General features: G+C 36.8%; 1 protein-coding gene across 2 annotated transcripts in view; it reads left to right on the plus strand.

Annotated features, from left to right (window-relative positions):
- DNAJC13 (DnaJ heat shock protein family (Hsp40) member C13) overlaps positions 1-24,978 on the plus strand; it is a 127,291-nt gene that overhangs the window by 58,401 nt on the left and 43,912 nt on the right. The window contains exons 21-34 of one of the 2 annotated variants that reach the window (XM_021706936.1): positions 2,507-2,521; positions 3,096-3,178; positions 4,472-4,625; positions 8,727-8,830; positions 8,914-9,073; positions 11,215-11,277; positions 12,308-12,409; positions 14,105-14,209; positions 14,952-15,154; positions 16,231-16,315; positions 19,215-19,369; positions 20,169-20,214; positions 22,109-22,263; positions 24,348-24,549. In XM_021706936.1, coding sequence (XP_021562611.1) covers positions 2,507-2,521; positions 3,096-3,178; positions 4,472-4,625; positions 8,727-8,830; positions 8,914-9,073; positions 11,215-11,277; positions 12,308-12,409; positions 14,105-14,209; positions 14,952-15,154; positions 16,231-16,315; positions 19,215-19,369; positions 20,169-20,214; positions 22,109-22,263; positions 24,348-24,549 — 1,632 coding nt within the window. The remainder of the gene's footprint in view (positions 1-2,506; positions 2,522-3,095; positions 3,179-4,471; positions 4,626-8,726; positions 8,831-8,913; positions 9,074-11,214; positions 11,278-12,307; positions 12,410-14,104; positions 14,210-14,951; positions 15,155-16,230; positions 16,316-19,214; positions 19,370-20,168; positions 20,215-22,108; positions 22,264-24,347; positions 24,550-24,978) is intronic. The other variant, XM_008073927.1, reaches the window with a different exon arrangement.

Below are 24,978 nucleotides of genomic sequence, written 5' to 3' on the forward strand. Positions count from 1 at the left end.
TAAAAAAATAAAAAAAACCAAAAAAAACAAATGTTACAGTCTTGTATATCTACCTGCAATTGGGACCAATTTTCATTTCTTTAGATCTTGAGCATTATGAGCTAGTGCTAATATGTGTAAGTGATATTTTCAATATATATAAAGAATCATTAGACCGACTTTCAAGTTATCCAGGATAGTAAAGAGAAAAATGAATTTTGAACTGGTTAACCTGCGTCGGACCTTGGTTTATCACTTATTAACCCAAGTTACGGATTTTCAGAACCTTACTTTCATCTTTCATAAAATCAGCATAACAATGCCTCCCTTCTCTATCTCATAGGGTTGCTTTGATATATAAAGAGGACCCCCCAAAAACCAGAATTAGTTTTTGGAGGGCAAGTCCCTTGTAGTTGCAGCCTTCCCCCTGCTTGGTAAGTGTTCTAGGAACCCATCGGCATCAGTGTACCAGCTAGCATAGTTGTGAGAGACTGAATTCAGCTTCAGTGAATTTTGGGGGGGAGATTCTTTCAATGCTTATGCCCATTTCAAAATGGGCGATTTACGAGTGCACCAGTTCACGCCGCGCTGAGCATTTAACCGTTTTTTACCAAAAACAGCATGACCCCTCGTTATTCACCTGTCCTCTCCCAAGCGACTTTTTTTTGTTTCCCCGGATGGAAAAGGTCCTCAAAGGGAAATGTTTTTCTGATGTGGAAGAGGTGAAACAAAACTAAAAAACATCAGAATTGATGAGTTCAAAAACTGTTTCGAGCAGTGGCTGCATTGAATGGAGAGTGCTTTGAAAGTGACTGAAGTTTAAGCATGTAAGAATAAGTATGCAGTTTTTATAAATAAAATCTGGGTTTTTTGGGGGTCCTGCTTGTACAAGCAAGATGATCATAAAAGCATTGTAGACTTGATAATATTGCTATAGCATTTGAATAGTTGAAAAAGCTACAGATATGATATATGAATGATTTTTACAGTCATTAAAAATTATAAGCTCTTAGCTTCAGATTGTTAAACTCATTTCTAAAATAACAGTTGTTTCAATCTGTTAAATACGGCTATCTTACTGCAAATCAGTTTTTGGCGTCAGATTTCGTGTGTAACATTTATTCAGCATAAGTGTTAACACAAAGCTATTTTAGTTGGAAATATGTATAATAATTTGCTATTTAAAGACAATAATTCTAAGGAAAAAGAATGTATTTTAATGTAAAAAATGTTTTACTGGTTTGTTGCCATCATTTACATGAAATGAAACTTTTGAGTAAGTAATAATGTGAAATAAATATGTTGGTCAAGAAGATCTTTTATTAGCATTAGCTGATTTTCATTTCTGCCTGGGTATTATTTTTTAACATTAATTTCTTTAGGAAACAGTGAATAATCTTTGACTATTTTATTCGTAGAAGCACTAACATCAAAGTATGCAATATCTTGTGCTTTAATGGAAAATCTGAACACTAACAATTGTCAAGATTAACTGGCTAGTCTTGAAATGAGCAGCATTTCTTATATAATCAGAATGTTTATGAAGCCAGTTCCATTTGTAGCTGATGCTGTGTGTTGGATTAATAGTAAATGTATAAGTCTGTTTTTCTTATTTATGTTATTTTCAGTTTAGGAATTTGTTTAACTGGCTAGAGCTCTTAGCCTAAGTCTCTGATGAGCTCAGTTTATGGATTGCTGGTTGTCCTTTTTCTGTATAGCATTTACTCTTTCATTATTCTGAACTGCCAGCCTTTTATCTGTGCAGGGGTGTAAAGAGGTGATATTAAGGAAAGTACTTCTTAGTTAGAAAGTTTAAGGAAAGGCTTGTCATTAAGCCAAATTTCAATTTATTTATATACTTTATTCAAGCCACCTTGCAGTAGTTTTTGTGGTAGTGCACAAAATTAAAATTTGTAGGAAACATTTCCTTATATAACTAGTAGATTTTATATTTCAAACAGCATTTACTTTTTTTTAGCCCTGCCCCTACCCCCTCCTTACTCTTCACTTTAAAAAAAAATTACTACTCATTCTACCTTTGTTCTTTTTTGTGGAATATAGTCCGTTTTCTTGTTTTATTTATATAACTTACCACTTGATTGAAGCACAGACTTTCATGTTTTAATTGCTACCACTTTCTGCTTTTTGTTTCTGTTACATTGAGGATTTGAATTTTCATGTCTGAACTATATACAGATTTCACCTGGGTCAGAGATTCTTAACCTCCAGTTCATGTACAGACTTCAGTGATTCTTTGAAATCTTCTCCCCCAGTTACAAACCTTGTGTATGTGCCTATCTCTGAAACAGGCCATACCTTTCTTTGATTTCTCAAAGGGTTATGACTGCCTAAAGTCTGATCATAGACTTAGACAAGCAGGTAGGCCTTTTTCTGTCTTAAAGTGAAGATGATTTTATATTGGTGACATCCTCATGGAATTTGTATATTAGATATTACTTAGCAGATACAGGCTTACTCTCTTTATTTTTTTAATTTGATTTTTTTTCCTTTTTATAATTAAATTCAGGACAAAAACAATATGGTGAGTTTAAGTTTCGCTACATGTGTGAAATGCATTAAACTGCCTGGCATGTGAAGTTGTCTTTGATATTCTTTGTTTAATAAATTCAGGTCTCACTTCACGTGTGACTGAATGTATATGCATATTTTTTCTCCATTGGTGATTGCAATTTGTACTTGCTCCTCTTGGCTTTGGTAGCAGTTTAATAACCTGTAATCTTTTGCATCTATTGTTGTCTCGTGACTTTTGTATTAACTGCATGTAAATGTTTGAAACAAGTCACTGTTTTTGGCTGTTAACAAATTTTATTGATGGTCACTCTAAGCTTTAACAAAATTTAGTGTTGAAGCAATAACTTTAGGCTACCTAGAAAGTATTTGAGCAACATTATAGAAATATATGCTGGCAAATTATTATATGTGATATAATGTCCTATATTCATATTTTATAGACTTTATCTGTTTCATTAATTTTGCGTCTGTCACAACTTGATGAAGTAAATGTTTCTCATCACTTATAAAGTGGTGATCTCTTGACTGAGGCTATTTGGGAGCTCCAGATGAAGCACTATGAAGTTTTTTTTTTTCTATTCCAGAATATAAATCAAAAGCCAGTAGTTCTTCGAAAGAGAAGACAAAGAATAAAGATAGAAGCAAATTGGGATCTCTTCTATTATAGGTAAACTTTAGGCTTCTTTTCCATTATAGATTAAATTTAGTCTTGCTATTGGGGGGATTATGACAGGCTTTTCTTCTGGAACTAGTGCTTTATGCCACAGCTATTTTTATACTGTCAAGTTTAAGAACTGTGAAGACTGATATGAGTAGAGATACATCTATAATATTGTTGCTTTTCATCGAGTGTTGTTAATCTTAAGAGCTAAAATTACTTTAAAGATTTTTTAGTGATAGTTTAAAACACTTTATTGTGGCTTAGGAATAATTGCATGCTTCTTTAAGCCTTGTTGGAAATGGCGTCTTAAAAGAGGTGGATGATGAAAACGTAAGGAGACTTGTGAGAAATGAGCATGAAAGTTAGACAATCTCGTGTTCTTTTCCAGTCCTTCAAATGTGGTAATCTCCTTTTCCTTCCCATCCACTACCTTAGCCCCCATCTGCCCTCCGTACAGAGAGAAAGACTTAAATATTTCAGAAATATAAAGAAACAAATATTTCAGGGAGTTTGCAAAACTTTTAAGGTAACTCAGTCCGGAAGCTGACATACTGATTATACCTTGTCTAATAAAGAAAAATATGTGCTTTGAAAGCACCCCATGCCACTTTTAAACTATACTGTATGCATGTAGTATTTCCTTAAGTATATGCCTTGGATTTTTCCCCCAGGAATCTCTCCATTGTGTTGTCCCTCCCAGATCTTCTTTGGTACTCTGAAATGAAACTTTCTAGGAAGGTTGCAGACTGAAAGTGAGCGTATGTGAAGCCCATCCATTCCCAGCACAGACTTGTGCTCAAATTTATTACACTAGTTGAGTCATTCCAAGCGTACAAGGAAGACACTTAAAAAATGCTTGATCATGTCTTGGCAGTTGAGCAGCATCCTCTCTGGAATAGTCTACAAGGTCCTCATATAGAATGTTATTCATCCCACAGGCTTCACACTCAAAAGCTCAGTAGTTCTTATCCTCAATCTGAGATATGCAATCTGACAATAGAATTTTTTCTAACTGGAATTTATATTAGTAATAAATATTGACATTGAAATATAAGTTCACTTTTATAATTTACACAGATTGGTTTTATAGTTCAGGTTGATGTTTCCCCCAATATTTTATGAAGAAAACTTTCAAACATACAAAATGAGTGAAAGAATTTGTTAGTGATTACCTGTATACCTATTACTATTAACATTTTACTCTACTTGCCTTACACAGATTTTATTTTCTTTATTTTTTCTTTGCTAAAAAAATGTTTATTGATTCCTGCTATGTTATAATTATTTGTATGTGTCTAGGTTCGGTCAAGACCATGCCAGGTCAAACCTCATTTGGAATTTCAAAACACGAGAAGAACTGAAAGATACTCTCGAATCTGAAATGAGAGCGTTTAATATTGATAGAGAGCTTGGTAGTGCTAATGTGATATCTTGGAACCATCATGAATTTGAGGTAAAGTTTAATTTTTGTCGTATGTTAACCTTAAAAAAATGAAGCATGTACTGTTTAGGAGTGACTTTTTAAAAAAAAATATTGATAATTATGTAATTTGTCTTTTCCTGTCCCCTCTAATGTTATGGAGGAATTATTGGAAAACTTTAATCTTTGCCAGAGACAAAAATGAAAAATTAACTTTGTTAAGTGACTTTGCACTTGAGAACAATATAGGAATTCTAATAAATTTGATCCTGTGCATTCCATATCTGTCCTTTGCTTGTTTTTTTGTTTTGTTTTTTTTTTCCCATCTCTGACACATTTAGGTTCTTTCTCCATGGAAACATAACCCTCTTCGCCTTTTCTTTGTAGCTGGTTTATTTTTTCATAGTAATATTATTCTGAATGTGACCATATTTTGCTGTTCTATTAAAATATTGATATGTAGAACAGTGAAAACAAGAAACATGTTGGTAGACAATTATATATATGTTTGTATACACATAATTTAAGTATATTTATTATATATATAACATATATAATTTAAACTATTATAGTAGCTGTGAATATGAGCATGTGGGTGACCCTCCAGGCGTTGATCATTAACCCAACTGTATTTCTAAAATATGTAATAATTTGAATGTACTCATTCCTTCCTTAGCACAGTAAAAAACTCAACTCTGGTTTGGGGAGTCTATATTCTAGATTTTCTCCTTCACTGTCTGTTTCTTCTCAGTCTTCCTTACTCATTTCTCCCCATCTTCCTGACAACTAAATGCTGGCTAGCCCCAAAGGACCAGTTCTTGTACCTCTTTTCATTTTTATTCATTGTCTCAGTGATCTCAGGTCTCTTGGGTTTAAGTGTTCTTTATTTGTTAATGCCTTTCAGATTTTTATCTCCTCCTTACACTTTCTTTTCTGGACTTCAGATTTTTGTCTCACAATTGGATATCTAAAAAGATTCTAGAACTTTTCTCCAAAATTGTGCTGTTGTTTTTCCCCTAAGCCTATTTCTCTTATAGTCTCTCTGATCTTGGATAATGACTACTTATTTTCTAGTCAAAATACTTGAAATTATCTTTTTTCTTATACCCCAAATTTAGTTTGTCAGCAAATTTTATATAGAACACCTTCAAAATTTATCCAGAGCCCAACCTTTTTGCTATTAGATTGTAACAATGTCAGCCGGACCTGGTGGCTCACGTCTGCAATCCCAGTGCTTTGGGAGACTAAGGTGGAGGGTCACTTGAGGCCTGGGTGTTTGAGACTAGCCTGGGTAATATAGCAAGACACCATATCAAAGAAAAAAAAAAAGGCCAGGTATGGTGGCATTTGCCTGTATTTCTACCTACTTTGGGAGGCTGAGGCGAAAGGATCACTTGAGAAGTTTGAGGTTGCAGTGAACAATGATCGTGCCACTGTACTCCAGCCTGGGTGACTGAGTAAGACCCTGTCTCAAAAACAAAACAAACACAAGATTGTAATAATGTCACTGATTCCACCCTTGCCTCCTTATATAATCTATTATCAACGTAGCAGCAGAGTGTTCTTGATTGTTTGTTTTTTTTTTTTTTTGAGTTGGAGTCTCATTCTGTTACCCAGGCTGGAGTGCAGTGGCACACTCACAGCCACCCCAGCATCGATCTGCTGGGCTCCGGTGATCCTTCCGCTTCAGCTTTCCAAGTTGCAGAAGTACAGGCGTGCGCTACCACGCTCAGCTAATTTTTGATTTATTGTAGAGATGAGGTCTCGCCAAGTTGCCTGGGCTGGTCTCGAACCCACAGGCTCAGGCAGTCCACTCGCCTTTGCCTCCCAAAATGCTGGGATTACATGCTGAGCCACTGAGTCTGGCCATATTTCTTCACTCAAAACCCTCAGTGCTCCTGTGGCTTCCCATCTCACTTGAAATCTTAAAAGACAAAATCTCTGTATCCCCCCACCCCAACCCCAAACATTGCCATGATCTGAGTGGGCCTTCCCTGGCTGCTTTGTTAAAAATGCAACCCCTTTTATACACACACATATAAATCACATACATTGCCTCTCTCCTTATCCCTTACCCTACTTAATTTTACTTTGTAATACCCACTACCACCCAACTGTTACACACATTTCACTTTTTATCTGCTATGCCTGTAAGGACATATCTTTTAATGTTTACTCACTGCTGTGTTTCCATTGTCTAGAACAATGTATGGTGCACAGTATACGAGGGGGGGCTTAAAAAACCCTGAAACTTATTTATAAAAAATTGTGTATTTATATGTTTAAACTTCATTCACCTTCAAAGTACTCTCCGTTTGATGCAACACAGCTATCAAGATGCTTTTTCCACTGCTCAAAACAGTCTGAATTTGTCAGTGTTGATGCCTTTTAGTGCTTCTGTTGTTTTTTTGTTTTACCTCTTCTACATCGGCAAAACGGTTTTATTTTTTTTACTTTTTTGAGTTGGAGTCTCACTCTGTCACCCAGACTGGAGTGCAGTGGCCGCTCCCGGCCACTGACCTGCTGGGCTCCGGCAATCTTTCTGCCTCAGCCTTCCAAGGAGCTGGAACTACAGGTGTGCACTACCACGCCCGGCTCATTTTTTTGATTTATTGTAGAGATGAGGTCTCACCAAGTTGCCCAGATGGGTCTTGAACCCATGGACTCAGGCAATTCACTCACCTCGGCCTCCCAAAGCGCGGGATTACAGGCTGAGCCCCTGAGCCTGGCGGCAAACGGTTTTCTTTGAGGCCTTTTATTTATCCGGGGAGGAAAAAAAAAAAAAAAGTGCTCAGGATGAGATCAGGTGAATGGGGAGGATGGAGCATGGAGGTTTGTGCTGAACTCAGCATGGTGTGGACAGATGTGCTCATAAATCACCTGTCATGAAATGGGCAAATACATTGAAGGAAACTCCCCCAAAATTAACTGGAGCCAAAGACAGCCTCTTATAGCAATGCCAGCTGATACACTGATGCCGATAGGTTCCTAGAATACCTACTTAGTGTGAGAAGCCTGGACCACAAGGGGCCCATCTTCCAAAAGTACTTTGGCTTTTTGGGGTCTTCCTTCGTATGTGTAATAATTAGAAGTTGCATGAATTCAGTGCTCAGAATTTATAGAAGGAGAGTGCAATGAAGATACATACACACATATACTTAATTTTCTGTGGTTTATATTTGAGATCAGTCATTTTATGCTTTGGGAAAAAATTTGGCAGTCTGTTGAAGGAAGTTCCTTTTGCAGCTGCCTGCAAATCTTTCCTTGAGACACAGCCTGAGTGGGAGGGTCATGGTGCCGCTGCAACTCCTGGTCTTCAACTTCTGCCCATTTATCACCCCCATGCAGTAGCGTGGAGTGATTGGGCTGACAGAGGAGGAGTACTACAAAAGAAGTGAGATGTGGTTGATGTGTTGGCTGTATGTCTTGGCATGCCAGCCAGGGGTAGCGCTGGGGGAGGAGGGGAGGCCCGAAGTAGCCTGTGTGTGAGTTGAGCAAACTGTGTGTGCTGCGGGCCCATCTGCTCCCTGTTTAGTTGTGGCAGACCCGGAAGGGAGTGAAGCGGATTTCATCCGGCCTTTCCTTAAACTTCATTATACCATGTGGTACAGTGACAATTTTATCAGCAAGTTTTCCATTCATAAAATTGGGGTTTAGCTAAAATAGTAAGTCAAGTTAATAATAATGAATTAACAGATATTTTAAGAAAGGATAAGCTCCAAATAGAAAGAATCATAAGAGGCTGGATGCAGTGGCTCATGCCTATAACCCTAACACTTCTGTAGACTGAGATGGGAGGGTTGCTTGAGCCGCCGATTTTGAGACCAGCCTGGGTAACATAGCAAGACAGCGTTTCTACAAAAATTGAAAAATTAGTTTTAAAAAATTAGCCGGGCTGTGTGGCATGCATCTATAGTCCCAGCTACTCAAGAGGCTGAGGTGAGTGGATTGCTTGAGGCCAGGAGTTTGAGACTGTGGTGAGCCATGATTATGCCACTGTACTCTTACTGCAGTCTGGGTAGCAGAATGATACCCCAATTTAAAAAAAAGAGAGAATGGTAAGAAATGATTATGTGGAAATTGTAAAAACTCTACTGTAACCTAAAATAATGTAATTTGCTTTCATTAATAAAGGTTAAATATGAGTGCCTGGCAGAGGAAATCAAAATAGGAGACTATTATCTGAGATTACTGTTGGAAGAAGATGAGAATGAAGAAAGTGGATCAATTAAGAGATCGTGAGCTACTCTATATTCTGTTATAGTTGTTTTTACTTTGGTTTCATGACTATTTCTATTGTAAACTTTTTTTTTTAATCTAGGTATGAATTTTTCAATGAACTCTATCATCGCTTCCTACTCACCCCCAAAGTAAACATGAAGTGCTTGTGCTTACAAGCTCTTGCTATTGTTTATGGCAGATGTCACGAAGAAATAGGACCTTTTACAGATACTAGATATATCATTGGAATGTTAGAGAGGGTAAGGATATAATTTTAAGGAAACTACTATTTGATAGTGTCACTGGGGTTTGCAAAACTAAATTCTGTTTGTTCACGTTATTACCATAGCTTTCAGCATTCATTTTTCTGTGATTTACATTATACTTACTTAAATCTAAGTTAGATGACTAGGAAAATGACTAATGGGTTAGTGTTTGTCCATGACAGCTTATTTATTTATTCATTTTTTTTTTTTTGAGTTGGAGTCTTACTCTGTCACCCAGACTGGAGTGCAGTGGCCGCTCCTGGCCACCGCAGCCTCGACCTGCTGGGCTCCGGCGATCCTTCCACCTCAGCCTTCCGAGTAGCTGGAACTACAGGCGTGCGCGCTACCACACCCGGCTCATTTTGATTTATTGTAGAGATGAGGTCTCGCCAACTTGCCCAGGCGGGTCTCGTACCGCGGGCTCAGGAATCCACTCACCTCAGCCTCCCAAAGGCGCGGGATTACAGGCTGAGCCACTGAGCCTGGCTGACAGTTTATTTTTTTTAGTTACTGCTTTTGAATGACTTCAGTAACATACGTGTCAATCTTTACATATAAGTATGGATGAGTTAGGCAGGTGTGTAAAAGAAACAGTGACTTCTAGAGTTATGTGCACCTTTGGTTTTCCGTTTTGGCAAAATGTTATTGTTGCTAGCATACTAAATTTAGAAGTATAAAAATAGTAACACTTTTTGAACTATAATGATAAGCAGAAAAAAAGGAACCTTGAGTTAGCACCTTTTTATATTTTATAAAGTTTATCATTTAATACTCGAACAGATTAATGCATTAATTCATTGTGTAAACTCATTTGATTGTTACTTGTTTGTTACAATGTATCTGCTTTATTCTTACGTTTGTGTTTACATTCCTTTTACTCCACTCATGAATATCATTTGGACCAATTCTTTTTTTTTTTTTTTTTTGGACCGATTCTTTATTTCAGTTTTTACATACTTCCTTTAAGCTACATATAAAGGACAAGGAGGGACCCCCAGAAAAACCAGAATTATTTTTTGGGAAGCAGGCCTTTTGTAGTACAGGCTTATCCCACTAGGTAAATGTTCTAGGAACCCATGGACATCAGTAGCTGGCATTGTGAGAGGCTGTGTTTGGCCTCAGTGAAATTTTTCTTTTTTTCTGGAGATTCTCAGCTTGTTTGCTCATTTCATGATAGGTGATTCATGAATGTACCTGCTCACGCAGTGCTGAGTGTTCAGCAATTTTTGCCAAAATGGCGTGACTCCATTGCCCTACAAGCCCTATTCACATGGTCTTACCTTAAGCGACTTTTTGTTTCCCCGGATGCAAAAAATTCTCAACAGGCAACTTCTTGCCTATGTGGAAGAGGTAAAACAACAAAACGAGAATGGCTAAAGCACTAAAAGACATCAAAATGGACAAGTTCAAAAACTGTTTTGAAGCTGGGCTCGGTGGCTTAGCCTGTAATCCCGCGCCTTGGGAGGCTGAGTTGAATGGATTGCCTGAGCCCGCGGGTTTGAGACCCGCCTGGGCAATTTGGTGGGACCTCATCTCTACAATAAATCAAAAATTAGCCGGGCGTGGTACCGCGTGCCTGTAGTTTCAGCTACTTGGAAGGCTGAGGCGGAAGGATCGCTAGAGCCCAGCAGGTCGAGGCTGCGGTGGCCAGGAGTGGCCACTGCACTCCAGTCTGGGCGAACCAGTGAGACTCCAACTCAAAAAAAAAAAACTGTTTTGAGCAGTAGAAAAAGCATCTCAATAGGTATATTACATCGAATAGAGAGTACTTTGAAGGTGACTGAAGGTTAAACATGTAAGAATAAATACATAATTTTTTAATAAGTAAATTTTGGGTTTTTTGAGGTGCCATCTTGTAATCTATTTAATGACTTTATTTTTATTTTTTTCTCCCCCCCATTTAATGACTTTAAAAACATCTGCTTTTCTAGGGAAATTAGACAAGTTATGTAAAATTATTGAGAATTTAAAACATTGAACAGTTTCAATAATTGACAGACTTCTGTGATTTTTTTTTCTTGATATTTAAAAGATGATATTATTTCTTATGGACTGTTAATGGGTTTTATCCAGTGATAGGAATCTTAATTTGTATTTCTTTTTGCTGCTGACTAAATTCTCATTTATTTCAATAGTGCACAGATAAACTTGAACGAGATAGGTTGATCCTCTTCCTTAACAAGTTGATCCTTAATAAGGTACAGTATTTTTGCACAAATATGCTATTATTTCCAAGTCATATAAGTATGTAGACTGCCACAATTTAAGTTAGTTATCTAGAGATAGTTCTTTTCTGTCTTCTTTTTGGATCACAAAGTTCTCTGTGCTCTAAACTCTTGGAGGGAAAAATTTTTGCCAGTATTTCCTGTATGTCTGCCCTAATATTACAGGTGCTGAATGAGTTAATTATAATAAAATTCTGAATGAAGGATAATTAAGGATGACTTTTAATATATTAAAATGATTAATGATTTCTAATAAAAATATTATTAGCTTTTCTTTAGGGAATCTAGGATTAAATTTTAACTAAAATAAATGCTTGACAGAAAATGGAAAGTTTTTCTTTTATCAATATACATTTTGATGATAAAAAGTAATTGGAAGACAAAATGAAGAGTCACTTTTTCTAAAGACATTTTAATTGGTTTATGCTAGTTTCTACCAAGAGGTCATAATTGTGATTCATAATACTAATTCACATAGTATGTTGAAATGAAGTCTAAGCAGATTTTCATTGATACTAACTTGCCTCATTTTATTCTCATTTTTAGTAAGTAATGTAAATGTTTTAAACTGAAATGTAGATAATATGTCCTAGGAAATTTTAAATTATAATCTAACTTCTGAGAAACTACCAGTTTTTGTTTAAGTTGATGGAAATACAAACTAGAACATTATTATTATTACTATTACTTTTTGGTAGAGATGAGGTCTCACTTAAAAGACCTTCGTAAAGTAAATATAAACCAGAATTTATCATGGCAGTCTTGTTGTTTTTATTTTGATGGATTTTTCTTTTTGTTCAGAACATCATTTAGTGAAGATTCTTATGTGGTATCTTTGTGATGTCGTTTTGTCTTTTTAATCAGTAGAAATTCATGTTCTTTGAACACAAAACCCTGAAAATGCTAAGTAATACTAGTTGGGCATCAGCTATTTCCCCAGAGAACCTCGTAGTGGTCAGGCCGGAAAGGCTCTAGATCACGCGAAAGTGTTTTCCTCTTCCAGAAAAACGTGAAGGATCTCATGGAGTCCAACGGAGTCAGGGTCCTTGTGGACCTGCTCACGCTTGCCCACCTCCACAGGAGCCGAGCCACGGTGCCGCTGCAGGTGTGTGTGCCATGGGGGCTTTTCAGAGCTAACGTCTTTTAGGACAAATTGAGAGCCAGTAGAATGGTAGGAACCTCAAAACGTGTTTCTATATGGTCAGGAATGTATTTGTTTCTTCAGTAATTCCAATAGTACTAATGACTGGGAGATTAATTCACACAAAAAATGTGAAATCACCATAAAAACAGCCCAAAATGGACAGTAAAAGTTGATCTAGTTTTTTTCCCCCCGTGTCTCTGCTGTCTTTTAAAGTAATTGCAGCTCTCCTGTGGCTTATCTTGAGGCAATATAACTCAAATTTAGGATTTAAACTGAATTCAGTGGATATATAACTAGAACTTTTAGCATTGGCAAGCACAGAGAATATGTTTTGCCTTAAGGAGTCTGGAGGCTTCAGCTGACTGGCTACAGTGGCTCATGCCTGTAATTCCAGCACATTGGGAAGCCGAGGCAGGAGGCGTGCTTGAGGCCAGGAGTTCAAGACCAGCCTGGGCAGCAAAGCAAGACTCTATTTGTCAAAAAAAATTAAAAATTTAAAAAAAAAAATTTTAAGCTAGCTGGGCATGGTGGCGCATGGCTGTAGGCTCAGCTATTCAAGAAGATCACTTGAGCTCAGGAGTTTGAGGCTACAGTGAGCTGTGATCATGCCATTGACCTCTAGCCTGAGTTAATTTTCTGGTGCAAGGACGTGTCAAGTTAGATTTTTTATGGATTGTGCCCAAAAGTGCAGTTTGAATATTTAGAATATGATATTTTCTGTTAACAGGTATGAAGAATAGCAGTCATAGTGCTTGTTGTATACCATTATAACAGGTGCTGTTCTGGTTCACATAATACATTAACTCTTTAGGTTTCTCAGCAGCCCTTTGAGTTTGTTACCCTTATTATTCCCATTTTGCAGACAAGGAAACTGAGGAACACAGAGACTAAGTATATTGCCCAAGGTCACCAAATAATTGACAGAGTGAAAGTTCAGACCCAGAAGTCTATATCTACTTAAGTACTTTACTATACCTCTGTGTATGAGTCTAACTGATAGTTATGGAGGTATTTAAAAACCGTGATATAATAAAATATACTAAACGCATAAAAACTATCCTTGATTCTCAAAAAGCATTGATAGAGAAAATTGTAAAAATTATCTGTAGTAAGGGTAATAAGGTTGAGAGTAAGTATATAAAACCACTAAAAACTTTCCCAAAACCGCTACGTATATAAAACTACTAAAAACAGTTTAAAACTGTTAGCATTTTAACCTTTTGATATCAGATAGTAATTGAAACTCTTAGTTTGAGTAGACTCTTTCTGAAATGAACTTTAATAGTTTTAACATTGATGCTTAAGATTAATGACATGTGTTTGTACAACTATTTGCAATTTTCTTTGTCACTAAAATTTCAGCATCCTGAGAATTCATTAATGACCATGGGAAATGTAGGCGTCTTCAAATTCAGCTTAGATTGCTGAGCGGATTTAGTAAACCACATATTTTAAGTGCATAGGAAATAGGCTTTTTTGGTCTGTTAGGTTATGCGCCTAATTTTTAACGCTTAAAATAAGGCCACTTAAAATTTCAGGTGAATTTTTAAAGTAATGTAAGCCCCCTGAATTAATTGTTGTGCAACTTTGTTTTGTGGCATCTGATCCCTTATATTTGTGCCTTGGAAAAATAGCTAAAATATTTTTTAAACTTAGAGCAACGTAATCGAAGCTGCTCCAGATATGAAAAGAGAGAGTGAAAAGGAATGGTATTTTGGCAATGCAGACAAAGAAAGGAGTGGCCCTTATGGATTTCATGAGGTATGTCTCTTGGAGAAACTCTTTGTGACGGTCTCAGCCTTTCTTATGCCCTCTGCTTGGCATACACAGAGATGTAGAATATTTTTAAACTGTGATTTGAATTGCTGTTATCAGCTCCAAGGGCCCTGCAATTCCATTTCCACATGGAGAATTAGATGACTTGCATTTCTAGAGAACCATACGTGCATACAAAATGATGTCTTCAAGCCTTGTCTAAAAGCTGTTGTTATAGAGGTAGCACTCATGTTTTTAAGTAAATTTTGCATAGTAACAATTGCTGTCTTAGTTATTATGTCAAAGTGTTATCGAGTAAGTTTTAATATGCAGTTTGATTGAAAATTGCCTGCTTGGTCCAATAACTACGGGTGGTTTCCCTCTTCATCTTGAGATTTGAACTTGCCCTCCAGTCCTCAGTTTCCCAGGTGCATTTGGAACTTAGTTGGGGATAGTTTTAGAGAGGACTATTTCTTCTGCTGTTATACAACTTGGTCATTTTACAGTCTTCCTATCATTTTCACTCTTTCCAGTCTTTCTTGTGCTCTGTGGGTTGGCCAACTAATGATTATTTTTCCTGTAATACTAGCCAGATTGGGTTCCCAAAGACCTGTCAGCAAAATTTATTTTATTCAAATAGTATATTTGCATGTTTTTTTTATAGTTTAGTGTGTAGAAAGTAGAAAACATTGGCAAGATTTTTAAATTTTATTTTACCTGTTTGTATTAATGTCTTGTATCCATTAAGATGCAAGAATTGTGGACCAAGGGGATGTTAAATGCAAAAACCAGATGCTGGGCTCAAGGCATGGATGGATGGCGACCACTTCAGTCCATACCCCAGCTTAAGTGGTGTCTGTTAGCCAGTGGACAGGCTGTACTGAACGAAACTGACCTTGCTACCCTTATATTGAACATGTTGATCACAATGTGTGGATACTTTCCAAGCAGGTAAAATGTAACTGAATGTTTCCATGATTTACAGGGAACTCTAAGAATATTTGGTCATCCCTTTTATATGACTGCTTCCTCAGTCATGTCACAGGATTAGTCTGGTGACTTAAAACAAAGATGCCCTGTTTGTAGCCTTGGAGGAATGCTGCTTTGACCTTTGTAATTTTTTGAAATAGCTATAAATAAATGATCTGCAGATTATATGTATTGACAAAGTAACTATAAAACAACTTTCTCTGGGAGAGGCCAAATAATATTACAAAATTGAGACCATCTGTACTCTTGAGCTAGTAACAACTGTAATACTTATATGAATCAGGTGTGAATGTTTTTAAATAGACACAGTGCCATCCATAGGCAGTGGTGCTACCTCCTGAGCTGTCAGGTTAGCTTCTCCTGGTATGGAAGGTGAGCGTAGGCCCACCTCTTCCCCCTCTTGACTAGTGAAGGTGAGAATTGTTCTCTAGTGACAGCCATAATTACAACCCTTGTTTAGAAATTTTCAGTCTTTATAAAACATTTGCATATGTGTAATTTTATTACTATATTAAAGATACCTTGTGGTAGACATCAATGAAACTCACTTATTTTGTAACATTTGAAGTTTTCATGGTTCCAATTGTCTTTAAAAATCAGATCAACTCAAAATCATACAATTAGTATTTAGAAATAATGTAGCATTAAAATTAAGACTATATTTGGAAAATACTGAGCATAGTTAAATTAAGGTTTAAATTTATGTGACAAAGTATGATATGCCCTTTGGGGAAAAATATTCACTGACAGTGTGTTGGACAACACCAAATTTAATCAATTAAATAATAAATAAGAGTCTTTGGCTCTTCTAGGGTACTGTTTTTCAAGGAAATCTTATGGAAGGAAATGAAGTCATATTAAGCAGCCAAATAGATTTAAACCAAAACACCTAATCATGTTCCCAGCTGTATGAGAGCTTAGTCTCCATTAACAAAAAAGCAAGGTAACCTGCTTCGTGCCAAGTAGAGTGTCATATGCTCGGAACATACAAACTTTAATAAATATACTAAATGTTGACCTCAGAAAATATTTTCCAGGGATCAAGATCATGCCATCATTCGGCCTTTACCCAGAGTGAAAAGACTGCTGTCAGACAGCACCTGCCTTCCCCATATTATTCAGGTAAGTTACTTTTAGGTGATCAAACTAGGAACAATATTTTAAGAGTCATTTTTTTCTTAATTCTGCTATGAGTGCCAGTCTGTCTCATTCTGATCTGTTCCATTTCCAAGAAGCCTGAACCCCGAGTTACATTTATGTTCCTCGCTCTTGAGTTGATACTCTGAATGTACTGTGACAGACTGCATCTTCAGGAACCTATACATGGAAAGTCTCCAGATTCCAGAATTATTCCAAAGGGTTTTACTTATTACCTGTGCCTAAAGTCACACTGCTGCAGTGACCGAAAGGGGGTTTGTTCTGGTCTGTGGGGTAGGTTGTGGTGTTAGTGCTGCTGGGAAGCATACCACAGGCAACAGATGTAGACTTGGGGGTTATGTTTTAACAAACCAGCACAACAGTCCCACTAGTTTGCGCCCCAGATTTTGACTGTTCTCAGTTACATGTTTCCATAGATAGGAACTGATTCAAGGCATCGAGTTGCAATTATGTGGGATATACTAAAATGTCTTTTCTTTTCTTTTGCATTATTCTGTTATTTTGTAATTAAGCTACCTAAACTCCAGATTAGCATTCAGACAAAAAAAGTCAGGTCCTAGAGATTTCAGGTAAATATTTCCCTCTTGTCTATTGATGATTCTGTTATCAAATCTAATTTATTTCATTTCATTAACTCTATGTGGTTTGACTTTAAGATCTATACCAGTAATTTGTGCCACTTTTACCTATCACTTGGTGGAAAGGGGTGAAGTTACACAGTTTATGTATATTTACATTCACATATTTACTACCTAAGTGCCCATGGTGTTGCCTTTTCTCCTTTTTTTTTTTTTTTTTTTTTTGGTGACCAATTTGTTATGTCTGTGTACTAGCATTTTAAAATTAGTATGCTTTTCTGGCATGGACATGTCCGTTCAGACCCTTAAGTGAAAAAGCAGTACAATGATTGTTCCTTCTAACTACTAACACCCACACATCCCTCCCCCGGGGGTCCATGTGGCTGCATATGTAAGGTGATGCAAAGAGAGGTATTTGTTTCCTGTGGTAGACCCTCTTACCATGTACATAAAACACTGTGCTTGGAAAATCAGCCTTTCCCATTTTTCCGAGACTTATGAAGCTAAAAGGAAAAAGTAAACTCAAATGGCATTGAATTTCAAGACAGGAAGGGATGATTGAAAAACCTTTCAGAGATGTGTTCAGCATAACATGAAGTTTGCAGGAAGGATGCTCTATTTTAATTAACCAGAATTTTTTAGTAATATCTGAATACTCAAAGTGATAGAAAATTTTTATTGATAAACCTTACTTCTTTTAACAGCATATGCCTTATATATTTTGTATATTGAGTTTTAAAAATGTCTTTTAAAAGTTATTTTTATTTTTTCCTAATCATCTTGGTTTTTTTTGTTTGTCTTTGGGTTTTTTTGAGTCAGTGTTTCACTCTGTCGCCCAGGCTGGAGTGCAGTGGCACGTTCATGACCACCGCAGCCTCGACCTGCTGGGCTCAGGTGATCCTTCCGCCTCAGCCTTCCAAGTAGCTGGAACTACAGATGCATGCCACCACACCCAGCTAAATTTTTGATTTATTGTAGAGATGAGGTCTTCCCAAGTTGCCCAAACTTGGCCTCCCATAGTGCTGGGATTATAGGCATGAGCCACCATGCCCGGCCCTGGTCTTCTATATTCTGGAAGACCTTAATCTTTCTAAAGTACAGTTAGGTAGCTTATAGTAATTTTCAGGAATTATCTCCATTGATTGGACAGGGACTTCTGGACTTCATTGTGACTTTAAGTTTTACCTACCATCTGATAGGACTTCAGAATTTTTTGAGTGGTGTGGGATACAGTGAATGAACGTCCTAGGTTTTCTGGTATAATGACAATTTAAACTACTCTGGGTTTTTTTTTTTTTGCCTGCTAATTCCCATAATGTCAAATCTTGGACAATAGCTGCCATTAACACTAAAGAAAATCCTCTGTTTTTTTCTTTGTAAAATACGTCGTAGTTTGGATTACTTTAATCTAAATACCTTGTCAAACAAGTAGGCCACCAAAGCATAAAGAAATTTTATTCACTTAAAAGACATACAGCTATCCAGTCTCACATGTAAGTTTAGAACTTTGGCCTCCTAATTTGAGCTAATACTTAATCCTCTTTACTGTAATTTTTTTTACTGATAGCATTTACCCCAAGTTGGTGACTTCTTTGGAAATGTTTATAGAAAATTGAAATTCTACTTTTATTAAGCTTCATAAATAAAACTTAACATTTATTATTAGATGTTTATTCATAGCAAATCTACATGGTTTTTTATTAGTCCAGATTTGTTCTAGTCCCAGAAATTCCCTTCAGTATTTCTAGCTCAAATTTCTAGGCTACATCTCTTGGTACTTCATGGTAGTAGCGTTACTCCCTGAAACTTGTTTGCCCTCTTGCCTTTTGCCTGCACTTCTGGATCTACTTTTAGTACTGTTTCACTGCAGTTATTTTTTGCTCTGCTCCTTGACTTCTCAAGTAGCCTTCAGGAGGTCCTTCATGTCAACTCAACCGAATAACCTACCAGAGAAGTATGTTTTAGGAATTGTCTTGCACAAAAGGCAATTTTACCTATAATAGCATGACAAAAGTAGCTGCAGACATGTTTGGGCTTTTTCTGCATAAATTTTTATCAGTTCACAATTGATTTTTTTACTATCTCTGCATTAAATGTTCTAAAATGAATTATTTTTCAAATCTTTGTGGGTCTGATAGGCAAGCTTACTGAATCCCATGAGTTTTTATTTTATAGCACACAAGAAACTATCACATCAGCATATGAATAAACAAACCAGAAATGAATGTTGCTATTGCAGGTTTTTTACAGCCTAATAACTGAAATGTTGTGTTTGCTTTTTTCAGCTGTTGCTGACCTTTGACCCTATCCTTGTTGAGAAGGTGGCTGTTTTGTTATGCCATGTCATGCAAGATAACCCGCAGTTACCTCGTCTGTATCTGAGTGGAGTATTTTTCTTTATCATGATGTACACAGGTTCCAATGTGCTTCCTGTTGCTCGGTGAGAACTTTATGAGTAATCTGTTTTAAATCGTTTGAATCATACAGAGGCAGATTTATTTCACTGAATTTTTTGTGACTACATCATTGTTTATTAAATTGTTTGTTGTAAATCCTGTTGAACCACATATCTAAAGATTTAGAAAGAAGAAGAATTGGAGGAATTACTCAGAATTATGCCACTTTGCTACAGCTAACATAAGAATTTATTGTCATCTAGTAGTTTATACATATTTAATATAACTATTCATGTTATATGTGTGCTTAATTACTTTTTTCTTAAATCGAGTAATTTTAAAAATATGTAGCCTTAATATGACTGTACTTTGAAAATCTTTCTAATTCATTTTAAGTTCTCAATCAGAAATTAAATAATTTGGGAATATGGATTTTTGAGTTGCTTTTATTATTTTTTTGAGTCAGGGTCTTACTCTGTTGCCCAGGCTTAAATGCAGTAGCACCATCATAGCTTACCAGAACCTCAACCTTTTGGGCTCAGATAGATCCATCCACCTCAGCCTCCTTAGTAGCTGGGACTACAGGCATGTGCCGCCATGCTTGGATAATTGTTTTGATTGCTTTTTGATTGATTGTTTACAATCACTGTGTTGCCTAGGCTGGTCTTGGATTCTAGGCGCAAGTAGTCCTTCTGCCTCAGCATCTCAAGGTGTTGAAATTATGGGTATTAGCCAACCATGTGACTTCTGTTTAGCCACAAAAGACCTAGTCTTTAGAAAATTAAGATTACTAAAACTAAATCAGTTTTTTATATCTAACAATTAATTTCTTCTTCTGTCTAGATTTCTGAAATACACACATACCAAACAGGCTTTCAAGTCTGAGGAGGTAAGCCAGGCTAATCCTTTGAATACTTAACTCTGGGCAAGCTGCCTTGGTGCTGTAAAGTTTCCTGAACCATGTATGTTTACTAGGTTATAAGTGTTGAGGGCAGGTGTTGTTTTACTTTTTTTTGTTTTTTTTTAACGTTGCTTGCCATTCCTTGTACTTAGAAAGTCTGAGCTAACGTTTTTAATGAAAATAAATGTTGCTAATATGTTAGACTTTTGAAATTGCAGCAATGAATTTTACCCTGACATCTCTATGAATATAAGCTGTTTTCTTTGTACAAAATTTCTATTAGTGATTTTCATAAGTAATTCATTATATACCTGAGTCTCATATGGTCAACTAAGATTCAGGAAGACTTTGACCTTCATGCTCAGATTCCAAGGTGGTAGAAGTGCTGGGTTTCTTCTTGAAGGTACTCAATTTTTCATGTGTTCTTTCTTAGAGATTTTTGCCATTTTACTGAGGAGGGAAACTAGGAATTGAAAAAAAATGATGAGACTTTCTTCGATAGCTTTGACAAACTGAAACTTTATACCTTCCTTTTACAAAGAGATACTTATTGTCAAAACATAACTAAAGTGTGTTTCAAAATCTACACATTTATTTGGCTTTTTGTAGAGTGTTTGTTTTTTGGGATTTTTGTCAAGATCAAAATAGTAAACCAAAACCAGACCATTGTTTAGGAGACTTAACCAAGAAATATTGTGCCACTTTGACAATAGACACTAGACTCAACTGTACGTTTTATGGAGCAGTCAGTGAAACCTAGAAAGTGACCCATTTGTCTAGCATAATTTCTACAGTTTTATACAAATAGAAAATGAGAATATAAAAGAAAGTAAAAAATTGTCTCTAATGATAGTACTTTAATGCTGTATTAGACGTTTGGGACATTCTTTTCTTCTTCCTTTATTTTTGTGCAGTTAGACACATTATGATTTCTTTTCAAATTTTATTATATTAGAAATAATATGTGTCATTTCACTTAACAGTATTTTGAATAATTCCAACAAATCAGTGTTTATAGCAGAATTCTGGATGTAGGAATTACCAAATAATAACTATTTTAAGCAAACAGTTCTTCACCCAGAATTTAACAGATAGTGAACTTATTAGCAAAAATCCTGAAAATATTCGTCTCCTAATTTGTCTTTGTGCCAAGTGGTAAAACCATGTTTGGGCTTTTTCCCAATTCTTTGTCCTATCCCAGAGAAGCAAAGGGTCTTAAATTTGCCTAGAAGGAAATAAGAAAAGCACTTATTTATTTATTAATTAAAATCCTAGTCTTTAGGATTTTATTCCCATCAGGAATAGAAATTAGTTTCAAAACGGAGTGTGATCGTTATCCTGATTCCATTTGGCCTGTCAGAGGATATGGACTTCTCAATACAGTTAATAATTACTTTGAGTACGAATTCTCCCCCTAAATCCTAGCCACATATCATGAGGACAGGTTCTTTACGATCAAGACTTCCTTGTTTTTGAAAACAGTAGAAAGTACAGGTGGGGATTGCATCCAACAGTGCAATGAAGGATAACTGATGTTGGTCTTCATGATGTACTCCTTGTGTCTGTCCTTTACCATCACACATGGTGAAAGGTCAGTCATCCTGAATAATATCGGCGACACCTAACACTCGAGACGTTAGGACTGGGGCAGGGCTGGAGGCTGGAGACTCTGCCTTGGAGCTCATGCCATGCAAGTTTGTACCAGAGACCTTCCATTTCACATTTTGCTGTTTCCGTCTGAACTCCCAAAGCCTAAAAGCAGCCTGTTCTGGTTGTATTCTTTTCTTAAAGTGTTCTCTGATCATAAATCGTAATTTAGAAAATTGAAAGCTAACTTTAGTGTTTCTGACTACATTTTCATTTGTTTTGTTTTGTTTTAAAGACAAAAGGACAAGATATTTTTCAGAGAAGCATACTTGGGCACATCCTACCTGAAGCGATGGTTTGTTACTTAGAAAATTATGAACCTGAAAAGTTTTCTGAGATTTTTCTGGGAGAATTTGATACTCCAGAAGCAATCTGGAGCAGTGAAATGAGGTAAATAACCAATTGACTGTTTGTACCAGAGTCTTTGCTGCTTGCCATCTGGCTTGACTTCTACTAAGATAAATGTTTTCACTAGTTTTATAATCTAAAACGACAGTAGTCATTGTTGCCAAATCAAGTAATGGGTTTTGACAAGGCCTTAATTTTTTTTCTATTCTGATGTGATTTGACAAAATTACTGTTACCTTAGTAGAGCCTTATATGAGGGTGAGTCCTGCTAACCACTGATACTTCTTTGAACTGACTATATTTGCTCTGTATCTGTATCTATATCTCTATGGGGGACCTAAAAAAACTCGGAATTTTTCCATCTTGAAGGGCAGGCCTTTTTAGTACACTCAGCATTTCGTTCCTCCAGATGAGTCAACCAAAATTTTTATCTGGAGGTTTTGAGAAGGAAGAAATGTACAAAGTTGTGGCAAACAAGTGACTGGTTCTTCCACCATGACAACACATCTGCTCAGGCCGTGCTGAGTGTTCAGCAGTTTGTGGCCAAGAATGGCGTGACCCCTGTGCTCCACTCTCCTGGTTCACTTTATCTTGCCCTGAGCGGTTTTTTTGTGTCTCCCTGGATGAGAAAAGTTCTCAGGGGAAATGTTTTGGTGATGTGTAAGAGGTGAAACAAGAATGACAGAAGCACTAAAAGGCATCAAAATTGACGAATTCACAACCTGTTTTGAGCATTGGAAAAAGCATCTTGATAGGTGTATTGCATCAAACAGAGAGTACTCTGAAGATAAATGAAGTTTAAACATGTAAGAATAAATATTTTTTTTAATGAATAAATTCTGGGTTTTTGGGGATCCCCTTCATTCTCTTACACACACACACAAACATACATACATACATACATACATACATACATACATGGATAAAATCAAGACATACCTTCTGAGTATTTGGGGGTAACTCTGGTTATTTTAGAATGAGAGCCCCCTATCCCCAGCACATTGTGACCTTAATCTAGAGGTTAGCTTTCCTGAGAAATGCCCTTATTAGGAAAATGCCATAGTAGAAGCCTGAGAATACACACAAAAAGAGGCCCAGAAACAGATGGCAGTGAACAGCCAGGTTTTGTTCAGAAAGGACTTGACACTCCATGGTTCCAGTGTTGAAGCTGCCTCTGTGGAGAATCCAACCAGTTATTCGCTCTCCTCAGACTGACTTCATGGTCTCCATGCCACCTGCCGGTTATCATTTGACTTCTCAGATAGGTTGACCTTTAGCCTTGGCACATGTTCACCACCAATTTGAGTATATTCTGTATGGCAGTCATATTTTTCATTGGTAAAAAACATACAAGAATATGAATAAATTAGCAACGCTGTTCTGTGTCGTATTTTTCTACTGAGATTGGCTAATATTAATTCCTCTGAAAGATGTGTCTCTCTGTGTGCTGACAAGTTTCTGCTTAGCTGAGGGCAAGATTCTAGACTACAGCAAGTTAATGAAAATACATATGATGTCGTGAGCCTCTTTGGGGTGATAAGAAGCTTATGTTGTCTGCTTACAACCTCATGTGTTCATGCCATTTGGCCTTCTAGCGACTGATTTTTTAATAGGAAGGACTGAGAAAAGTCAGCCTTTTTCTCTATGATCTCTAATCTGGGTGACATATCTAGAAACTTGCATTTTAGGTCAGTAATTGAGCTGTTCTAAAGGTGACCCATGTAATTATTTGGCATGATTACCTATTTTTACTTCTCTCTCTCTTTTTTTTTTTTTTTGAGCTGGAGTCTCACTCTGTTGTCCAGGCTGGAGTACAGTGGCACACTCATGGCCACCCCAGCATCGACTTGCTAGGCTCTGGCCATCCTTCCGCCTCAGCCTTCCAAGTAGCTGAAACTACAGGCGTGTGCTACCATGCCCAGTAATTTTTTTGATGTATTGTAGAGACGAGGTCTTGCCAAGTTTTCCGGGCTGGTCTTGAACCCACGGCCTCAGGCAATCCACTTGCCTTGGCCTCCCAAAGTGCTGGGATTACAGGCTGAGCCACCGAGCCTATCCTCTTTACTTCTCTTTAAAGTAAAGTAATTTCTTCATAATGCCCGAACGAACACTTTTTATCATTGTAGGCGCCTCATGATAGAGAAGATTGCTGCCCATCTTGCTGATTTCACACCTCGTCTTCAGAGTAACACAAGAGCACTTTATCAGTATTGTCCCATTCCTGTTATCAGCTATCCACAACTAGAAAATGAACTGTTTTGTAATATTTATTACCTCAAACAACTTTGTGATACACTCCGGTTTCCAGATTGGCCAATTAAAGACCCGGTAAGTCAGGAGTTTAATTTGTGTCTTAAGCCATAAAAATAACTCAGATCACTTCTGGGTATTTCTTCCTCTTGTGATCAGGATAATACCTTCCTGAGTAGTCCTTCTTCAGCACTAAGCATTATGTAACTGAGTGTTCCTCAGTATATTTGGATAAATCTCAAGTTACTGAAAGGTAACTTGTGAGAGAGTATTAAGAACGTTACAAGCTTGATCTTTTGTGACAAAGACAACAGACTTCATGCCTATAATACAGCTAAATACTATAGCAGCTTGGTGGAAGCTTGTCATTATAGTGGATCGATTAAACTCACAGATGTTGGAGTCAACCAATCTGGGACTGAATTTCAACAGGGCCCTTGATAACGCTATTTACATTCAACACATAGCTTGACTTCTCTGAGCCTCAGTTCTCGTCTCTACAATGGC

The sequence above is a fragment of the Carlito syrichta genome, unplaced genomic scaffold, assembly GCF_000164805.1.
Source record: "Carlito syrichta isolate Samal-C Ts95f unplaced genomic scaffold, Tarsius_syrichta-2.0.1 Scaffold316213, whole genome shotgun sequence".
Lineage (NCBI taxonomy): Eukaryota > Metazoa > Chordata > Mammalia > Primates > Tarsiidae > Carlito > Carlito syrichta.